The sequence below is a fragment of the Mustela lutreola genome, chromosome 1 (genome assembly GCF_030435805.1).
Source record: "Mustela lutreola isolate mMusLut2 chromosome 1, mMusLut2.pri, whole genome shotgun sequence".
In the NCBI taxonomy this organism is placed as follows: domain Eukaryota; kingdom Metazoa; phylum Chordata; class Mammalia; order Carnivora; family Mustelidae; genus Mustela; species Mustela lutreola.
Window position 1 is genome coordinate 216712508 of NC_081290.1, and position 16918 is coordinate 216729425.

Below are 16918 nucleotides of genomic sequence, written 5' to 3' on the forward strand. Positions count from 1 at the left end.
TCTCTTCAGGATTTGCCTCAGCTACAGACAACAGCCCTGCTCAAAGTCATGCCCCTTCTTGGGGTGATGACTGGTCAGTGGGAAGTATAAAGCGTTGGACATTTTAGTCCCACCCAGGACATTTCTGAAGCACACTTTTGACTCCAGATACGCCCTCAGGCCAGCCTACGCTGTCCCTGAGCTGCCTTTGAGGTTCATGGCTCCCTCTGCTCAAACCAGCTTCTCTTCCCTCCCCTGACACAATTATTGATCCCAAAAGAATACCTCTTAATTAATGTCTAGGATGCTACATTTCATTTCAGCTTCTGTGACCTAGAATCTAGGAATGCCTGGAAGTCTTTTCTTGATCACTACCAAACTTCCCTTGATTAAGAATATACGTGTGTGTGTGTGTGTGTGTGTGTGTATGCACATTTTAAAAATGTCTTATAATAGGATGTGTGCACTAAGAAAATTCTTTAGGAGTAAGCTAATTATCAGCAGTATCAGATTGAGTCCAACAACATTACAAACTTGTGAAAATTATACCCAACCATAAAATTTTACTTGAAATATATTCCTTAATGCTATTAGATATTAAAACATCAGGTCGCTGGATGAAAAAATTGTTGCTAGAATGAGACAGGACTCCACATTAGTTCTATTCACATTTCTTGTTTTTAGGCTTAATTTCTGAGAAACCTTAAGACGGGAGTAAAAGAAGTTCTATTGCAGAATTCTCACTGTTATTTAAACTCCTTCCAAGTTACAATGCCCCAATCACACACCGATCTATTATCCAAGTTAATTCTAATGATGTCAGCTAGACGCTCAACTAGGCTCATCTAATTTTGTTCAATTGCAAACCATATGACTTGCCAAATCTCTTGTTACCAACTATGAGAATCTTTCACTATTGTCTCTTTGTTCAGAACCTCAGAAATTTTTATGACTCAGAGATATGCTTCATATTGTTTTAGGATGGGTGACAGATATCTTTCATTTGTAAAAATAAGATAAAAGTGAGTATAAATTGAAGGAGCAGGAGGCTGGCTGAGGACAAAGCAAAGGCTGGCGCCTTGCACCCCCCCTTCACCCGCTCCCCTCCATATGTGTGGCGTTCCTCAGGCACCCCTGACTGACATAAAATGATAAATGGTTAACTTGCTGAGATCACAATCCTGCAAGACAGGAGTCTCCCTTGGTTTGCAAATGTCCTTGAGATTTACAAACAAAGAAGTTACCTTATCAATAGCCCAATTTCCAAAGACACAGAACTCAGTCCCTCAAGCCTAGTGTCACCCTCCCAGCGGTAGAAGGAAAAGTAAATAAAGTTAAATTTCTTCTAAACCTAAATCTCATTAACAAGGATGCTTGATAGCAGGAATGTAACATTCCACCAAGAGACTCCAATTGTCTTTACTTGATAGTAACCAGGCCTTCAATATCCTGATAGTGCTTTTTTCCGCATGCGTGGGCTAACCAGCCAGTTCTGCTTCTGTAAGATTGCTTTGTCTGCTTTCGCACGTGGGTCCCCTGACCCAATCCACTGACGCCAAGTATGCCTCTTCAAACTATCAATCAATCAGCTCAACCCCACCAGAAACTTGTTTGTATCTGTCTATAAAAATCCTGCTCCGACCCAGCTCCGGACCTCTCAGCGTTATCAGCAAGGAGCAGGCGCAGAGGTCCAGGTTCGAACCTGCAATAAACGACCCTTGCTGATTGGCTTTGACTCACGTCTCTGGTGGTCTTTTAAGGTAGGGGTAATACTCTTATTGGCATTTCAAAATAAGAAAGTGGGAACAAAGTACCAGCAGGACCTGACCATCGGCTAGTTCTCAATCCAATGTCATTGTACCCTGAGAAATCGGTGGTGGACACCGTTCTCTTTAAAATGATCTGTCTGCCTTTGGAAAGCCTTCACACAGTCTAGTTTAAAGTCGCTGGGCTGGACAATTTCTCATATCTCATATCCTTATTTTTATCGTTTCCCTCTTCAGCTACATTTCTCTTAGAATGTGCACAGGAAATGTACAACAGATACTAACAAAAAATTGTTTCCAAGCTAATTCTAGGATTCATTTTGATGAGGAAGCACGAGGCTGGCTGAAGACAAAGCAAAAGCTGGCACCTTGCACCCCCCTCTCCATCCGCTCCCCCTCAGTCATTTGTGTAGCATCCCTCAGGCAGCCTGGACTGCCATGAACAATAAGCAAATAGTTAACTTGCAGAGCTCACAATCCTGCTAGACAGGAGTCTCACTTGGCTTACAAATGTCCTAAATCTCACTAACAAAGACGAATGATAGCAGGATTATGACATCCCACCAAAAAGTCTCGCAACTACCTTAATGTTAATGGCTGGCCTAAAGATGACATTGATCAAGCCACAAGGGCAAGGCCTCCTCCCAGCACCTTGCAGGCCCTCTTTAACATTTGAAAACTCTATTGAAACCTCCCTTCCCCTCACCTTCCCCCAACCGCAGGGTACCTAACCTGCTAATAACCTGCTATCCCTCACAACCCGGGGCAGCAGCTCTTCCTGCCCACGGGTCCTGTCCCCGTGCTTTAATAAACCACAATTTTGCACCAAAGATGTCTCAAGAATTCTTTCTTGGTCATCAGCTCCGGACCTCAGCCCACCGAACCTCACCTAGGTTCTGGAACTTCATCAATTTGACAAACATGTTGAAAATATATCATTACGATTCCAGCAATGTTCTACCAACTAAAGATACAGCATGACCCTGTCCTTAGAGGAACTTAAATTCAAGTGAAATGCAAATGCAGAAAGATATGATAATAATAAAAATAATAACAGGTAAATTACATAGTATATTAAAAAGTGGTAAGTGCTGTAGAAAATTATTTCAAAGTTTTAAATAGAATCTAGTACTTGGGTGCATGCAATTTTAAACTAAACGAGGAAAGTCTACTGAGGAAGAGGACATTTGAATCTTTGCTTCAGTAAAGGGGTTACTTTTAGTTCTTATATTTCTTCCTCAGACATTGCAATATTAATGCACTATTAATGGCTACTGTATGCCTCATTTATAATTGTTAGCCCTCTCTTGGAGCTCACTCTTAGTCTGTGAATATAGAGTAATTAACCAATTTAGTTTCAGTGAATTTTGTCTTAGTGTCAGTGTCCTACTTGAAATTTATCCCTATTTAATATCACCAACTTCGGGGAGACTCCTTCCTTAAATATTTGTAAGTGGTGGCTGTCTTTTGATAAATCTGCAATCCTCACAAAACAAATGAGGGATAGGAGACATTAGTTTAAAAACGACAGTCCACTGTGAAAATGAAAACAAGCGTGATAGATATGTCCTCTGGGCAGTTCACAAATGCAAGCTGTCACCGTAGGTTAGAAAAAGGCTTTGTTTTCAGACAATGACCTTCTTGTAAAGTTTACACTGTACCATTGTTCTATGACTGGGAATAAATACAATCTTGCACTGTTAGCCTAGAATTTTCCATTTCTTGCAAGCTTCCATCTTCCTGTTCTTGTTAATTGAAACAGTACCGGGAGGCGAAGCCTTTGGCTCCCAAAACATGGTTCTTAAGCCCTCAGAATCCATGTCACCTGGGGCTTCGTTGGAAATGAACAATGAAGACCTATCCAAACTCAAGGGCGTGGGAATTAGAATGCGTTTTACAAATCTTCCAGTCTATCATGGTACGTGTTGACATTTGAGAACTGCTAGATTAGATTATATTTTTATTTTATTTTAGTTTTAGTTTTTAAAAAATATTTTTTTTATTTATTTGTCAGAGAGAGAGAAAGATCGAGAATGGGTCAAGCCAGGAGAGCAGCAGGGCAAGGGAGAGGCAGGCTCCTCGAGGAGCAAGAAGCCCCATGCAGGACCCTAGGATCATGACCTGGGCTGAAGGCAGACACTCACCTGACTGAGCCACCCAGGCACCCTGCAGTGAAACATTTTAAGCACAGACATATATAACTTTAAAAAGAATTAGCATTGCACTGGCTAAGTAAAGGTGATCCAGTAAAGCCCATTAGCCAGCAAACTCAACTACTATTTGAACACACACAAGAAACACAGAATCACAGACTCCTCCTATTAATCTAGAAGAGTTTAGGTCTACTTGAAAGAAATGAGTTAATAATCTCTATGACTCTTACGAATAAAATAATTCTGTCAAAGTCCAAAAATTACTTGCGATTTCAGCCGATTATACATTAAACCCACAAACAAATATGGGAATAATTTTCTGCCTATAGCATTCTGCCTTCTCATCTAGAAACATTTTTTTATACATAATATTTTCACTGCTCAATAAATTTTACAGTGCTCTTTAACTACTTCACACTCATTGAAGACTTTTAAAGTGTATTTAACATTTTATGGCTCTTTTATTATTATTATTTTTTAAAATATTTTATTTATTTTACAAGTAGGCAGAGAGGTAGGCAGAAAGAGAGAGAGAGAGAGAGGAGGAAGCAGGCTACCCGCTGAGCAGAGAGCCCAATGTGAGACTCGATCCCACGACCCTGAGATCATGACCTGAGCCGAAGGCAGAGGCTTTATCCCACTGAGCCACCCAGGTGCCCTTATGGCTCTTTTAAATTGAGTTTTTTTGTTATATTTCCTGTTACTATATACTACTTGTCCACATGCACTTAACTCTAATCTGATATTAATGCTATTTTTAAATAATGATGTATTAGTATTTTTTTGTATATTCTGATTATACAGATATATCACTGTAAATAATGAATAAAGAAGACCCAAAGTATAAAATCATAAGGAGAACAATTGGGCAATAATAAAATTAAAGACATCTTTTCAATAAAGGGCAACTTGGGGTGCCTGACTGGTTCAGTCAGGTAAACGTCTGCCTTTGGCTCAGGTTATGATCCCACGGTCCTGGGTCTGGGCTCTCTGCTCAGTGGAGAGTCTGCCTCTCCCTCACCCTCTGCCTGCCCCCTGTTTGTGCTCTCTCTCAGTATCTCACAAATTAAAAAAAAAAAAAAAATCCTTAAAAAAATAAGGGTGCTTGGGTGGCTCAGTCATTAATCATCTGCCTTCAGCTCAGATCATGATCCCAGGGTCCCGGGGTCCAGCCCAGCATCAGGCTTCCTGCTCAGGAGGAAGTCTGCTTCTCCCTCTCCCACTCCCTCTGCTTGTGTTCCCTCTCTTGCTGTCTCTTACTGTCAATTAAATCAAGTCTTAAAAAACAGAAAAATAAAAATAAATAAATAAATCAAAAATAAAGGACAGTTTAAATAACATGAACAAATGGATGGAAAATTGGAAAAAGGTTTTGTAATATTTAAACTGTAAGGACCTACTTTATATTTTTATATTTTAGCCAGAGGCTTCCATTGAGGTTAAACAATAACTTTGTTGTTTAACCCTTAAACTGTCCCTGCTCCCTTCCCCCAGGGGACTTACTTAAAAACAAGTCCTGGAAACCAGCCCCAGGTAACATAAAGCTCAAATACAATGGTGGGTCAGGCCAGGTGGAGACATCCAATCAGTGGGGGCGCATACTATCTCCGAGTTACAAGGTGATGGGCTAGTTTCTGTGGCTACTGTGGGGTTAACTGTAATTCAATTAGCCACCCAGTGTGTGGCCAGGCCCAACCACTGGCCTTTGCTCTATAAACCTTAGTCTGGAAAGCAGGGAGGGGTCGCCCTCTCTGTAAGAGGTGCGGCGCAGGCCGCCCAGTTTGATTCTTGATGCTTGGCACGAAATAAAACTTTGCTTGACCTTCACTTTGTATCAGTCTTGCTCCTTTAATCGCGGACCCATTATTGGGGCATAACAAAACCAATATGGAATAAATAATGAAAATTTTTAAGAAACCCTTAAATTTAATCAGAAAAAGGCTGGAAATTCAACAGGAAGAAGAGAAGGCTTTACTTAGTCATTGCACAGAATAAAACCAGAACAGCTAATAAATATGTTTACAGATGAGCAACCTCACTTGTAATCAGAGAAATATCAAAAATCATAAAGTCAGAGAATTTCAAGTGTTGATGAAAATATATGAGGAAACACGAATACTCATTTAGTGTCAGTGGAAGCAATTAACTGCTACTGCCTGGACACTGTGAAATTAAATATTCCTACAAAACAGCAATCCCACAATGAGTTTACTGTAAACAGAGAAACCCTTGCAAGCCCAGACAGGGACACATATGAGGATATTCCCCGCAATGCTGTGCTGATGAGGATTTCGGAGTAAAGCAGCACTGTCCTCAAAGAGAATGGGTAAGTTCCATGTGGTGTGCATGTAACATGGAATGATAAGCAACAGTAAAAAGTAATGAACTACCCTGACATAAAGTGACACAGACAGAGTTTTCAAAAGCCATTGACAGAAAAGAGTAAGAGAACAAGGAAGGCCTAAAGTTTCATGCTATTTACATAAATTTAAAATACACCAAACACAAAATCAGGCTATATGTTTTCATATGAGCCTGAGTGGCTCCGTCAGTTAAGTGCCTGACTCTTGATTTCTGCTCAGGTCATGATCTCAGTTTTGCGAGATTGGAGCTTGCCTAAGATTCTCCCTCTCCCTCTCCCTCTCCATACCCCGCACGGCCTGCTCTCTTCCTCTAAAGAAAAACAAAACAAAACAAAACAAAAATATATGCTGCAAAGGACACAAATACATCGGACAGGCGGAGAGGAAGGAGACTGAGAGTGAGAATGAGAGATGAAAAGAAAAGAAAAGAAATTAAATTAAGGTTCATACATGGGCCCATGATGGTAATGATGAAGTTCTAGAACCTAGGTGAGGTTCGGTGGGCTGAGGTCCGGAGCCAATGACCAAGAAAGAATTCTTGAGACATCTTTGGTGCAAAATGGTGGTTTATTAATGCACGGGGACAGGACCCGTGGGCAGGAAGAGCTGCTGCCTGCCCCGGGCTGTGAGGGATGACAGGTTATGTACCCTGCGGTTGGGGGAAGGTGAGGGGAAGGAAGGTTTCAGTGGAGTTTTCAAATGCTAAAGAGGGCCTACAAGGTGCTGGGAGGAGGCCTTGCCCTTGTGGCTTGATCAATGTCCTCTTTAGGTCAGGCATTAACATCAAGATAGTTGGGAGATTCTTGGTGGGGTGTTATGATCCTGCTATCATTTACATTCCCTTCTACCTCAGCCTCCTCCGGTTCCTTTATGATGGGGAAGGAGACATTAGGGCTTGAGGAACTGAGAGTTATTTGCCTCTGGAAATTTGTGGTATTGATAAGGTAACCTCCCTGTTTGAGATCTCTAGGACATCTGTAGAGCAAAGGAGATTCCTGTCCTGCAGGATTGTGATCTCTGCAAGTTAACTATTTATCGTTTTATGGCAGCCAGGGTGCCTGAGGAATGCCACACATATGACTGAGGGGGAGCGGATGGAGAGGGGGTACAAGGCGCCAGCTCTTGCTCTGTCTTCAGCCAGCCTCCTGCTCCCTCATCAGTAAGGCACCTTAAGCTTGGAGTAAGTCTAAGTCACCTCAGTACACCTGAGATCTAAAATATATATTTTCACTTCCAAAAATAACTCTTCACTTCCAAATGTTATATTTCTCATTTCCTATCTCATGTCAACTATGAAATAATTATGATTGCGAGCACTCTATTTATGTGCTAAATATTAGAAAAAAATTTCTAATATTATACCATTAAGAAGCAAACTATTCATGTGAAGTAAATTTCATACAACCAATGGAAAATACTCTTTCATTCTAAGTTTGCAGGAGTTTTTAAATTATAAGTTAATAAATCCAATACATTTGAAAATAAAAAAATAATATTTTCTCTCTTACTTATTAAAAAATATGGCACTGCCTGGTATTAAATCATCTTTATGTTCTTGTAATAAATCCTAATTGACTAATAAAAGCCTTCCATTAAGTGATACTTCAATATACCCAACTGTCAATCAGCAATTTCTTTTGACTATATCCCGGGCACTTGAACCCAATACATTCAAAATTGAATTTACTTACTGTCAAATATTATAATAGGAGAGACAACTTTTAAAAAGACAGTAATAAATTATATTGAACTCTTCTAATTTAGCTTTCTTATAAAAAACAAATGTACCTCACAGGAATCTGGGGGTTGACTACAGAATTTCAGATGATAGTTATGCACACTGCTTAACTGAGTAGACCACACAGAATTTTCTAGAATGGACATTCATGCTCTTCATTTGAAAATGGCAACAATACTATTATTCAAGTTCTTTAAAAACTAATCAGTGCTATGTAACAGTAGTAATTAAGGCAGTGTTTTCATACAATGGAAATTACTTACAATAAAAAGGAATGAATTAAAAGCTAAAACACGTAATCTCATAGACCCTAATTTAGTGAAAGAAACTGGACATAAATGATTACATGCTGTACGATTCCATCAATACAGATTTTAAAATAGGCAAAACTAATCAATGTGGCAAAAACAATTAGAATGACTGCCTGGCAGGGGGTTAGGGGTGTGATACTGACTGAGAAAGGGCGTAAAGGTACTTTCTGAAGTGATGGTAATAATGTGTGTGTTAAGGGGTCTGGATTACACAGGTACATGCATTTGTCAAAAGTCAGTAAATATACGTGTTGGATCTCTGCATCTCACTGCAGTAGATTTTACCTTTAAAAACTGTCAACAGGGGCGCCTGGGTGGCTCAGTGGGTTAAGTCGCTGCCTTCGGCTCAGGTCATGATCTCAGGGTCCTGGGATCGAGCCCCGCATAGGGCTCTCTGCTCCGCAGGGAGCCTGCTTCCCTCTCTCTCTCTCTCTGCCTGCCTCTCTGCCTACTTGTGATCTCTGTCAAAAAATAAATAAAATCTTTAAAAAAAAAAAAAAACTGTCAACAAAGCAATAAATGGTACTTTTTCTTATTAAGAAATTCTAATGTCTTATGCAAAGGGGGTAAATTTGAATTATGTCAAAATCTCCTTATCATTCTTTAATTGTTTCCTGCATATATGAGGGGGTTCTGTCTGTTATTTGTATATTATTGTATTGCATTGTTACCTCTGGCATCCCCTGGGGAGAGAAGGCATTAAAAGGTGGCACAACATCTGAAACATTTTCATATCCTGGAGGAAGTGATTCAAACAATGACGAGTTGAAAATCTGGAAAAGTAAAAATAAACTAGTCGAAACTGAGTCAGGTAAAGTTTGATTACTACAAACAAACAAGGAAAAATGTACTTTATCGTTGCTGCCAATAAAGGGTTTTGTATTTTGTATTTTGAAAATACATATCAAATCCCCAGCACTGTGCTAGAAGAATAAACTACAGACCCAGAGAGCATCTACAGAGCACCAGGTTTGACTTAGGAGGGAGATTTTAACACCCAAATAAAAAGCAGCATTATACTGTAATCTTAAATCCTTAGAACATTGCTAAGAGATTATTTAGCAACAAATTAAATACCAAATTCGCTTCAATAAAAAAACTTACATATGGGGGTGGAATCCATATCAAATAGTATCTAGATACACTGAACAACATTCACACTGAAAAGAACTAAAGATGCTGAACTATATATAAAATATTATCTTTTTAAGTGTATCATCAAATTGGAAGGGAAAAAAAGTAAGGAATCTTAGAAGCCAAAAAAATGGGGTGTGAAAGCAAGAATGTCAATAGATTGCACTAAAGCCTGCCTTTGCCTTCGTTGGACCCATGGGAGCCAAAACAGAAATTCTGAGATGGTCCAGATAATGGCGTATAATAAGATACCACTGCATAAAGCTGAGTTGCCAAAGAACACCCTTTAGGGTTAAGGTTAGTACATATGAGGAGGGCTTGTAAACTGAAGAGAGGGGTGCCTGGGTAGTGTAGTTGGTTGGGCATCTGATTCTTGGTTTCAGCTCAGCTCGTGGTCTCAGGGTTGTGAGATTGGGCCCCACGTTGGGCTCTGCACTCAGCATGGAGTCTGCATGGGATTCTCTCTCCCTACGCCCCCCCACCTCTAAAAATCAATCAATCAATCAGTCAATCTTTCTAAAAAAGAGATAGAAGAAAATAGAAAGGATATAAAGGAGCTAAATTTGAATATATAATGATTAAGAATTTTCCAATCTGATAAAATTATGAACTCTTAAGATTCAGTTGGTCCAGTGAATCCTGGCCAAAGCTAATAAAAAACTAATCTACCTCCAGACCGGTCACAGTAAAATTATGATATTCAATATACTACTTAATGTTCAAAGTTACAAAAGAGAGATTATACAAGAAACCCAAACAGAATAATAGAGTGCCACTCACTTCTCAACAACATTAATAGATGCTATAAAACTGTCAAATATTCTCTCCATGTGTGAAGGGTCAGTAACTGCCAAACTACAAATCTAGGTCCCACAAAAACCTCCTTCCTTTGGAAAATGAAATGGGGATGCCTGGGTGGCTGCTCAGTCGATGAAGCATCTGACTCCTGATTTCGGATTGGGTCATGATCTCAGCGTGTTGACATTGAGCCCCATGCTGGACTCCAAACTGGGTGTGGACCTGCTTAAGATTCTCTCTCTTCTTCTCTTTGCCCCTCCCCTCGTGCATGTACCTCCCGTCACCCCCTCTAAAAGACTTAAAAAAAGGTAATGAAAGACATTTCCTACCAAAAATTAACAGCTTGGAGCCAGCCAAACTTTAAAAAAATCTCTAAAGGATATTATTGAACAAAACAAATAAAGCCTCTAAAAGAAGCTCAAAGATGATTCAAGAAAGACTGATAAGGAAGGTATCCTGATCATGTGGGAAAAATGAATAAATATGTACTGTACATAATAATGAAAACAAGTATTATTCAAGTTGACAAGAACAAGATTGAATTAGAATTATGGGCATAAACTGATAGGGTATGACCAAAGTGGAAGTATTCTAAAATGTCTGTATTGTAGAAATATTGACTGAGTCCCATACATACTTTAAGGTTTTGCTGAGTCATTTTGACCTCGGTAAACGTTCAAATATAGCTTCTCTGAGAGCCCAGGGGCAGAGCCCACAAACATAAGAAAGAAGTTGAGAACTTCCCTTCTTTTATCACAACATGGAGTTGATTTGGGGGATATTTATTTCTATTTCTTTCTTTATTTTTTTAAAAAAGATTTTATTTATTTGACAGACAGAGATCACAAGTAGGCAGAGAGAGAGAGAGAGAGAGGAAGGAAAGCAGGCTCCCTGCTGAGCAGAGTCCGCTCGTCTGGGATCACGACCTGAGCCGAAGGCAGAGGCTTTAACGTACTGAGCCACGCAGGTGCCCCTCTATTTCTTTAAATAACATGCTGTGTTTCAGATTTAGGCATTCTCTATGGACATTGTGACAGTTCAACTGTTTTTGTCCCTCTGTCCCACCTGTGAATGTAATTTAATTACTGTGACTATTCAGAGCTGAGTTCTGTGGTAAACTGTAAACTTCTACTCTCCTGCACAACACACACAAGTTCCTCTTTCCACTGGCAACAAATACGACTAGTGTTCTATAGATTCTACCAGAAATATTTCAAATATATACAGACACATTATCTTATCTTTGTTCATGTAGAGATAACACATGATATAGATTGAACTGTACACTGCCTTTTTTAATGTCACAAAAGGTAAACAGAAATTTGTAAACTAAATTGTTTTAGTTATATTCAGAATACATAATTTGAGGCTAATATTAGTGAATTCTGGAAGTGAGCAATGCTTTCTGGTATATAGTCTACCTTTGATAAAGTTCCTCTAATAAAAGTTGTCTCCTTGACCTTACAAATTTCTCCTACTTGTTATAATAACTTATAAACTTGCTCTAAAATCTCCTCGTACAGAGAAGCTGTAAAATCGAAGATTACCGTATCAGCAAATTGAGTGAGACCAACTTGAGTACTCCCTTGGCTGAAAGACATGCTGATGCAAGAACTTTGTTTCTGGATGGATTTGTATTGTACTTTATTACAGTTTCTTTTATATTCTTTCTCAATGATTCGGATGAGTTTCGTACCTTATGTGGGTCACAGAATTACAGGCTATATGGAGGATGTGGGGATTTTTGAAGGGTAGTGGTTGCTAGGGTTTCATGTTAGGATCTGTGTGCCTCAGGAAAGGTAGATACTTGGTGCTCTTGTTGGGATAACATGACGTCAGGTTCACTCCCGGTCTCCCATCACTGTTCGTACCCATGCCCGGGACCAGGGCCAAGTACCATGTTGAAAAGTAGTGATAGATAATCCAAACTCAAAGGGAATTTTTATATTGTCTCACAATTTAATTTTGATAGTTGCTATGACGTTTCTCAGGTGATGTAAATTAACTTCCTTTCCAAGTTTACTAAGCGTTTTTATCATGAATTCAACTTCCATTTGTTCAACGCTTTTGGGGGGGAGATTTTTTTGAGATAAGTATGTAACTTTTCTTTTTCATAATGATAACTATATTACTTAGATGTATATATTACACATTTGTCCTGTATTTTTGCAATTTGCTTGTTGGGTTATCCTTTCTAGATTATACTTGCCTTATGAAATGAGTGCATTTTTAACATTCTTTGAAGTAGGTTGTAGTATATTTAAATGATCTTTTAATCTTTCAAACTTAAAGGAAAACCACTTGGTCTTGATGCCCTGTGTTGTAGGAGTTTTTGAAGAACTGATTTAATTTCTTTTAAGTTATTTGGATTTTTAATAATGCATACTTGTGTCAATTTTCATTTTTTTTCCCATTTCATCTCAGCTATGAATTACTGGCACATATCTTTCTAGCATTATCTCTTCTTATCTTTCTTATCTGTGTGGCATCTCTAGAGATGCCTCTTTTTTCACTCCTTATTTATTTAGGTTTATTTGGCTTTTCTTATATTTTTTCTTATTGATCTTTGGCCTTTAGGGGACAAAAGGGATTATTTGGGTGGATTACCTCATCAGTGCTGACCGGGTAATTCCAGATTGACTAGTTAAAGGTCACATTCCTGGGAGAGGCTGAAACTGCATTAGGTTGGATATTAAGTCTTGGTTTGCTGAGTGGGGCTCAGTCCAAGTAACTCCCTTTGGGGCCTATTGTAACTTTTCCTCCAACAGATAAGAAGAAATTTAGAATTGTTGGTGAAATGAAACACTTAGGTAGTGACCCTCTTTATCTCTTAATAAGGTTTTTGACTTTGCCCTAAAACTTACTTTATAAGATAAAACCATTTTTTTAAGTCAATATCTACTTGGTGTTTCTTTTTCAGTTTTGTTTCTTTCAAACTTGTGATGTTATGTTCAAATCTCTCCTTATAAAATAGTACATAGCTGATTTTACTTAGTCTGCCACACTATGTTTTTAATCAGATTTTTTCCTTTAAATATTTTTCTCAATATTTATACACAGCATTTTAAGTCACTTTTACTCTCCTATTATGTGATTTTTACTTTTCCTTTCCCCCGGCAATGCTCCTTATTCTTACGTGGAAATCGTGTATCCTGGGCAGCTGTCTTAACTTGGGTTCAAATAAAACTCTTTTGCCATTCCTTTAAAATTTAAAAGGTGTGTTCATTTTGTGTCAACAATTGAATAGTGTTTGCTTCAGGAAAGGGAGAATTAGGGAGGAAGCAAGGCACTTTGGAGAAGTATATGACTCTTTATGTTCAGATGTACTTTGAATGAAAATTAAAAAAGGAAAATGAACTAATGATATAGCTTTATAGGAACTAATGATAGGAAGCTTTAGGCAGTGTGATATTGTGATTTATAATAAATGTATATTTGATCTTCATCCTTATCTGGCACTGAGCTCCTAAAACCTCCTAAAAGGAATTTCCTGATGAAAGCAACAAAGCTGTCTATTGTTATGTTAACGACTTAACTTTTGGATACCTCTTAAGGATGGGAGCTGGTAGCCAGGAGAACCAGCTTAGTGATGACAGGGTTGGAACTTTCAGTCCCACTGCCAAGCTCCCAACCAGGAGAGATGGACCAATAGTCAAAATTTAATCATCACACCTATGTAATGAAGCCTCCGTAAAAACCCAAAGGACAGGGTTAAGAGATTCTGGGTTGATGAACACATGGAGATGTCCGGGGACTGGGGCTCCTAGAGAGGACATGGAAGCTCTCTGCTCTTTCGCACACACTTTACCCTATGCATCCTTCATCTGGTATTGATTTGTATCATTTACCATCCTTTTAATAAATCAGTAATCTGAATGTAAAATATTTTTGCAAATGTGAATTTACTCTAGCAAATTAATCAAACCTGAGGAGATCATAGGAACCTCTGATTTCTGCCCATCTGTCAGAAGTAATATTAACAACCTGGACTTTCAACTGTCATCCTGTGTTGGATGGGGTCACTGGAACCTCCAGTCTATAGCTGGTAGGTCAGAAACAGGCTGGGCTTGCAACTGGTATCTGAATAGGTGGGGGAGGGGGCAGTCTTATGAGACTGAACTCTTAACTATGGAATCTGACACTATCACCACGTAAATAGCGTCAGAATTGAGTTGAATTATAGGGCACCCAACTGGTGTCTGAGAATTGATTGTTTTATGTGTAGGAAAAACACTCCCCATCCCAACAGAAACTGGACAAGGAAGCCAAAAGAGACAGCTAACACCATTCCAGAAAATCTCCAGAATGATGTTTCTACATGATACCTTTATATTATGTGACAAGGTTGAAGAATTTAATATATGCCAATAACGGCCAAACAAACAATGAAATGGAATAATAAAAGCAAAGTCACAGTCAAAATTGGGAGGTGAAAGAAGGAAAAAAGAAGTGCAAGTTTGTTATTTTTCTCATTCTATATAGATCTTCCCCAAATCTGACAGATCAAGACAAAGAAAAAAATATATATATATACACACACACATATGTATATTTATTTAACATTATCTCTTATTTCATCATTAAATAACTTTCTTAAACATACTTTTATAAACTGCTTAGTACTTAATTATATAGATATCTCCCCACTTATTTAACAAATGTTATGGGACCATATGTGGTATACTGATATTCCATATAACTTTTTAAAAAATACTTTTTAAATTTTGAGAGTTTAATATTTTAAAAAGATAGGGTATTAACTACAATAAGTTAAATAGTAGTTAATATGGAAAGTTTTAAATCATATTAGGAAATTTAGCATGGGATTACATCACTGACAGGAAAACGTTAACAGCGTATTCGCCATTAAAAGACTGATTCAGTAGTTGATAGAACGTGATCAACATACTAGGGAAAAAATTTTTTAAATTTATATATATTTAAATCACATGACATTTTCAGGTCACTGATCAAGCTGGACATATTGAAGCTATATACAATTGAGAAGGCCCAACTAACGAAAGGACAGAAGGAAACTATCTAGATTGAAAGGGGCTATTTCAGTTAAGATACAATAGCTCTAAAACTATGATAAACAGGGGTATGCAAAAGAGTTTAACTTTACCAGCTTTCATACTGAATACATATCATACTAAGAAATACCTCAATTACTTGTATTATCTTTTCTTCCTCAAGTATATACCCTAACTCGCAAACAAGATTATAAATTCTTTAGATAATCATTCTATAGACATTCTCTCCAAACTCTCTTCTGCCTTCAAATGCCCACATCCAAGTTCTGGGCACAGAGCTGAACACATGATCCTATAAGTCATGTCACTGAATACAAATAAAAAGCTGCAGACTCAAACTATACACCAGGTGTCTTGAGTTTCCTCACACCCCCACACTTAGACAGTATCTATTATAGTCCGAACCTATAAAAAATCGTGTCTATTTCATTTGCCCGGAAGTACTAATATATCATATTCTGTATCAGCATGCAATACTAAAAAACAGAATATACTACAACTGTCATCAAGCATTAATTTTTTCCAACATCACTCCAAATTCAAACATCATAGGAAAGGAATTGACAATGGCAATGAGATACTAAAGACAATATTCCCAAGTTTCAATAATTTTGATTTCTATCAATACTTAGAGATGGTATGAGGGCATACTCTCATAAAAGCTGCTTAAAAATAATAGAGATGAGGATGGTTTCTTATTTCTTTGTTTTACCTCATTTCCGTCTTCATCAATTATTGAGATGTAGTTGGGATGAGTCTTATTTGGATAGGACAACAGGACATCGTAATGGGCCAACTCAACAGAATCCAGGCCAAATTCTTTCCACTGGGATTGAATTTGCTTTGCAAGCTGAAAGTTTTGTTCTGTTCCTGCTAAATGTGGCAGCCGTGTAAAATTACTGGTGAACAAAAATTGAAAGTGGTTAGAAATTAATGTTTAGTCAGCCTTTATCCCAAATGAACAACCAAGGAAGGCAGATTGACGTTTAAAAGGTGCTTTGAAATGTGGTATGATAAAAAAGCAAAGTTATACTATTATCGCATCAAAGAGATTATCAAAGCATATTTTGAAGTTTTCATGCTCTAATTTGTACTTATTCAAGAGCAAAATTGGAGAAACTGATCTTTGTAGAAAACTGTTATGTGCAGTCTGGTGGGTGTCCCTATATAGTAGATGAGGAAAGTGTCCTCTTCTTTTCTTAAGGCTCATACATCTTAGAACTTTCATGGAATTACTTGTTTCACTACGTGAAATAGATTTAAAAGGTAAAAGATATTTTCATACAAAATGCCAAGGTGTGACATGCCAAGAATGATTGATAAATACATTTATTTTTAAATACTTCAAGTTATGGCCAAGTGAGAAACTTTTTGAATAGCAACCTTTATAAAGTATCTTCATTAAGGAAAAATCTAAACATATTTTGAGAAGCTCAGACTGAATCTCTTGTACTCCATTGATTGTGCATAGTAATACACTTAAAAATCAATGATGATAATAAGCCTGACCAGGAATGTCTCTAATGAATAAGTTATGTGGGCAGAATTTAAGCTACCAAAAATATTTTTATGAGTTTATTACTTTCCCATTTAGTATGTCTGGATACTAATGCCTTTGTTGTTTAAATTTTATTCTCTTCTGG

The 16918-nt window shown here is 37.9% G+C and overlaps 1 protein-coding gene across 4 annotated transcripts in view; it reads right to left on the reverse strand.

The window, feature by feature from the left end:
• FOLH1 (folate hydrolase 1) overlaps positions 1-16918 on the reverse strand; it is a 60398-nt gene that overhangs the window by 36628 nt on the left and 6852 nt on the right. For all 4 annotated transcript variants that reach the window (XM_059186872.1, XM_059186880.1, XM_059186864.1 and 1 more), the window contains exons 3-4: positions 15988-16174; positions 8982-9083 (exon numbers count right to left, since the gene is read on the reverse strand). In XM_059186872.1, the coding sequence (XP_059042855.1) occupies positions 8982-9083; positions 15988-16174 (289 nt within the window). The remainder of the gene's footprint in view (positions 1-8981; positions 9084-15987; positions 16175-16918) is intronic.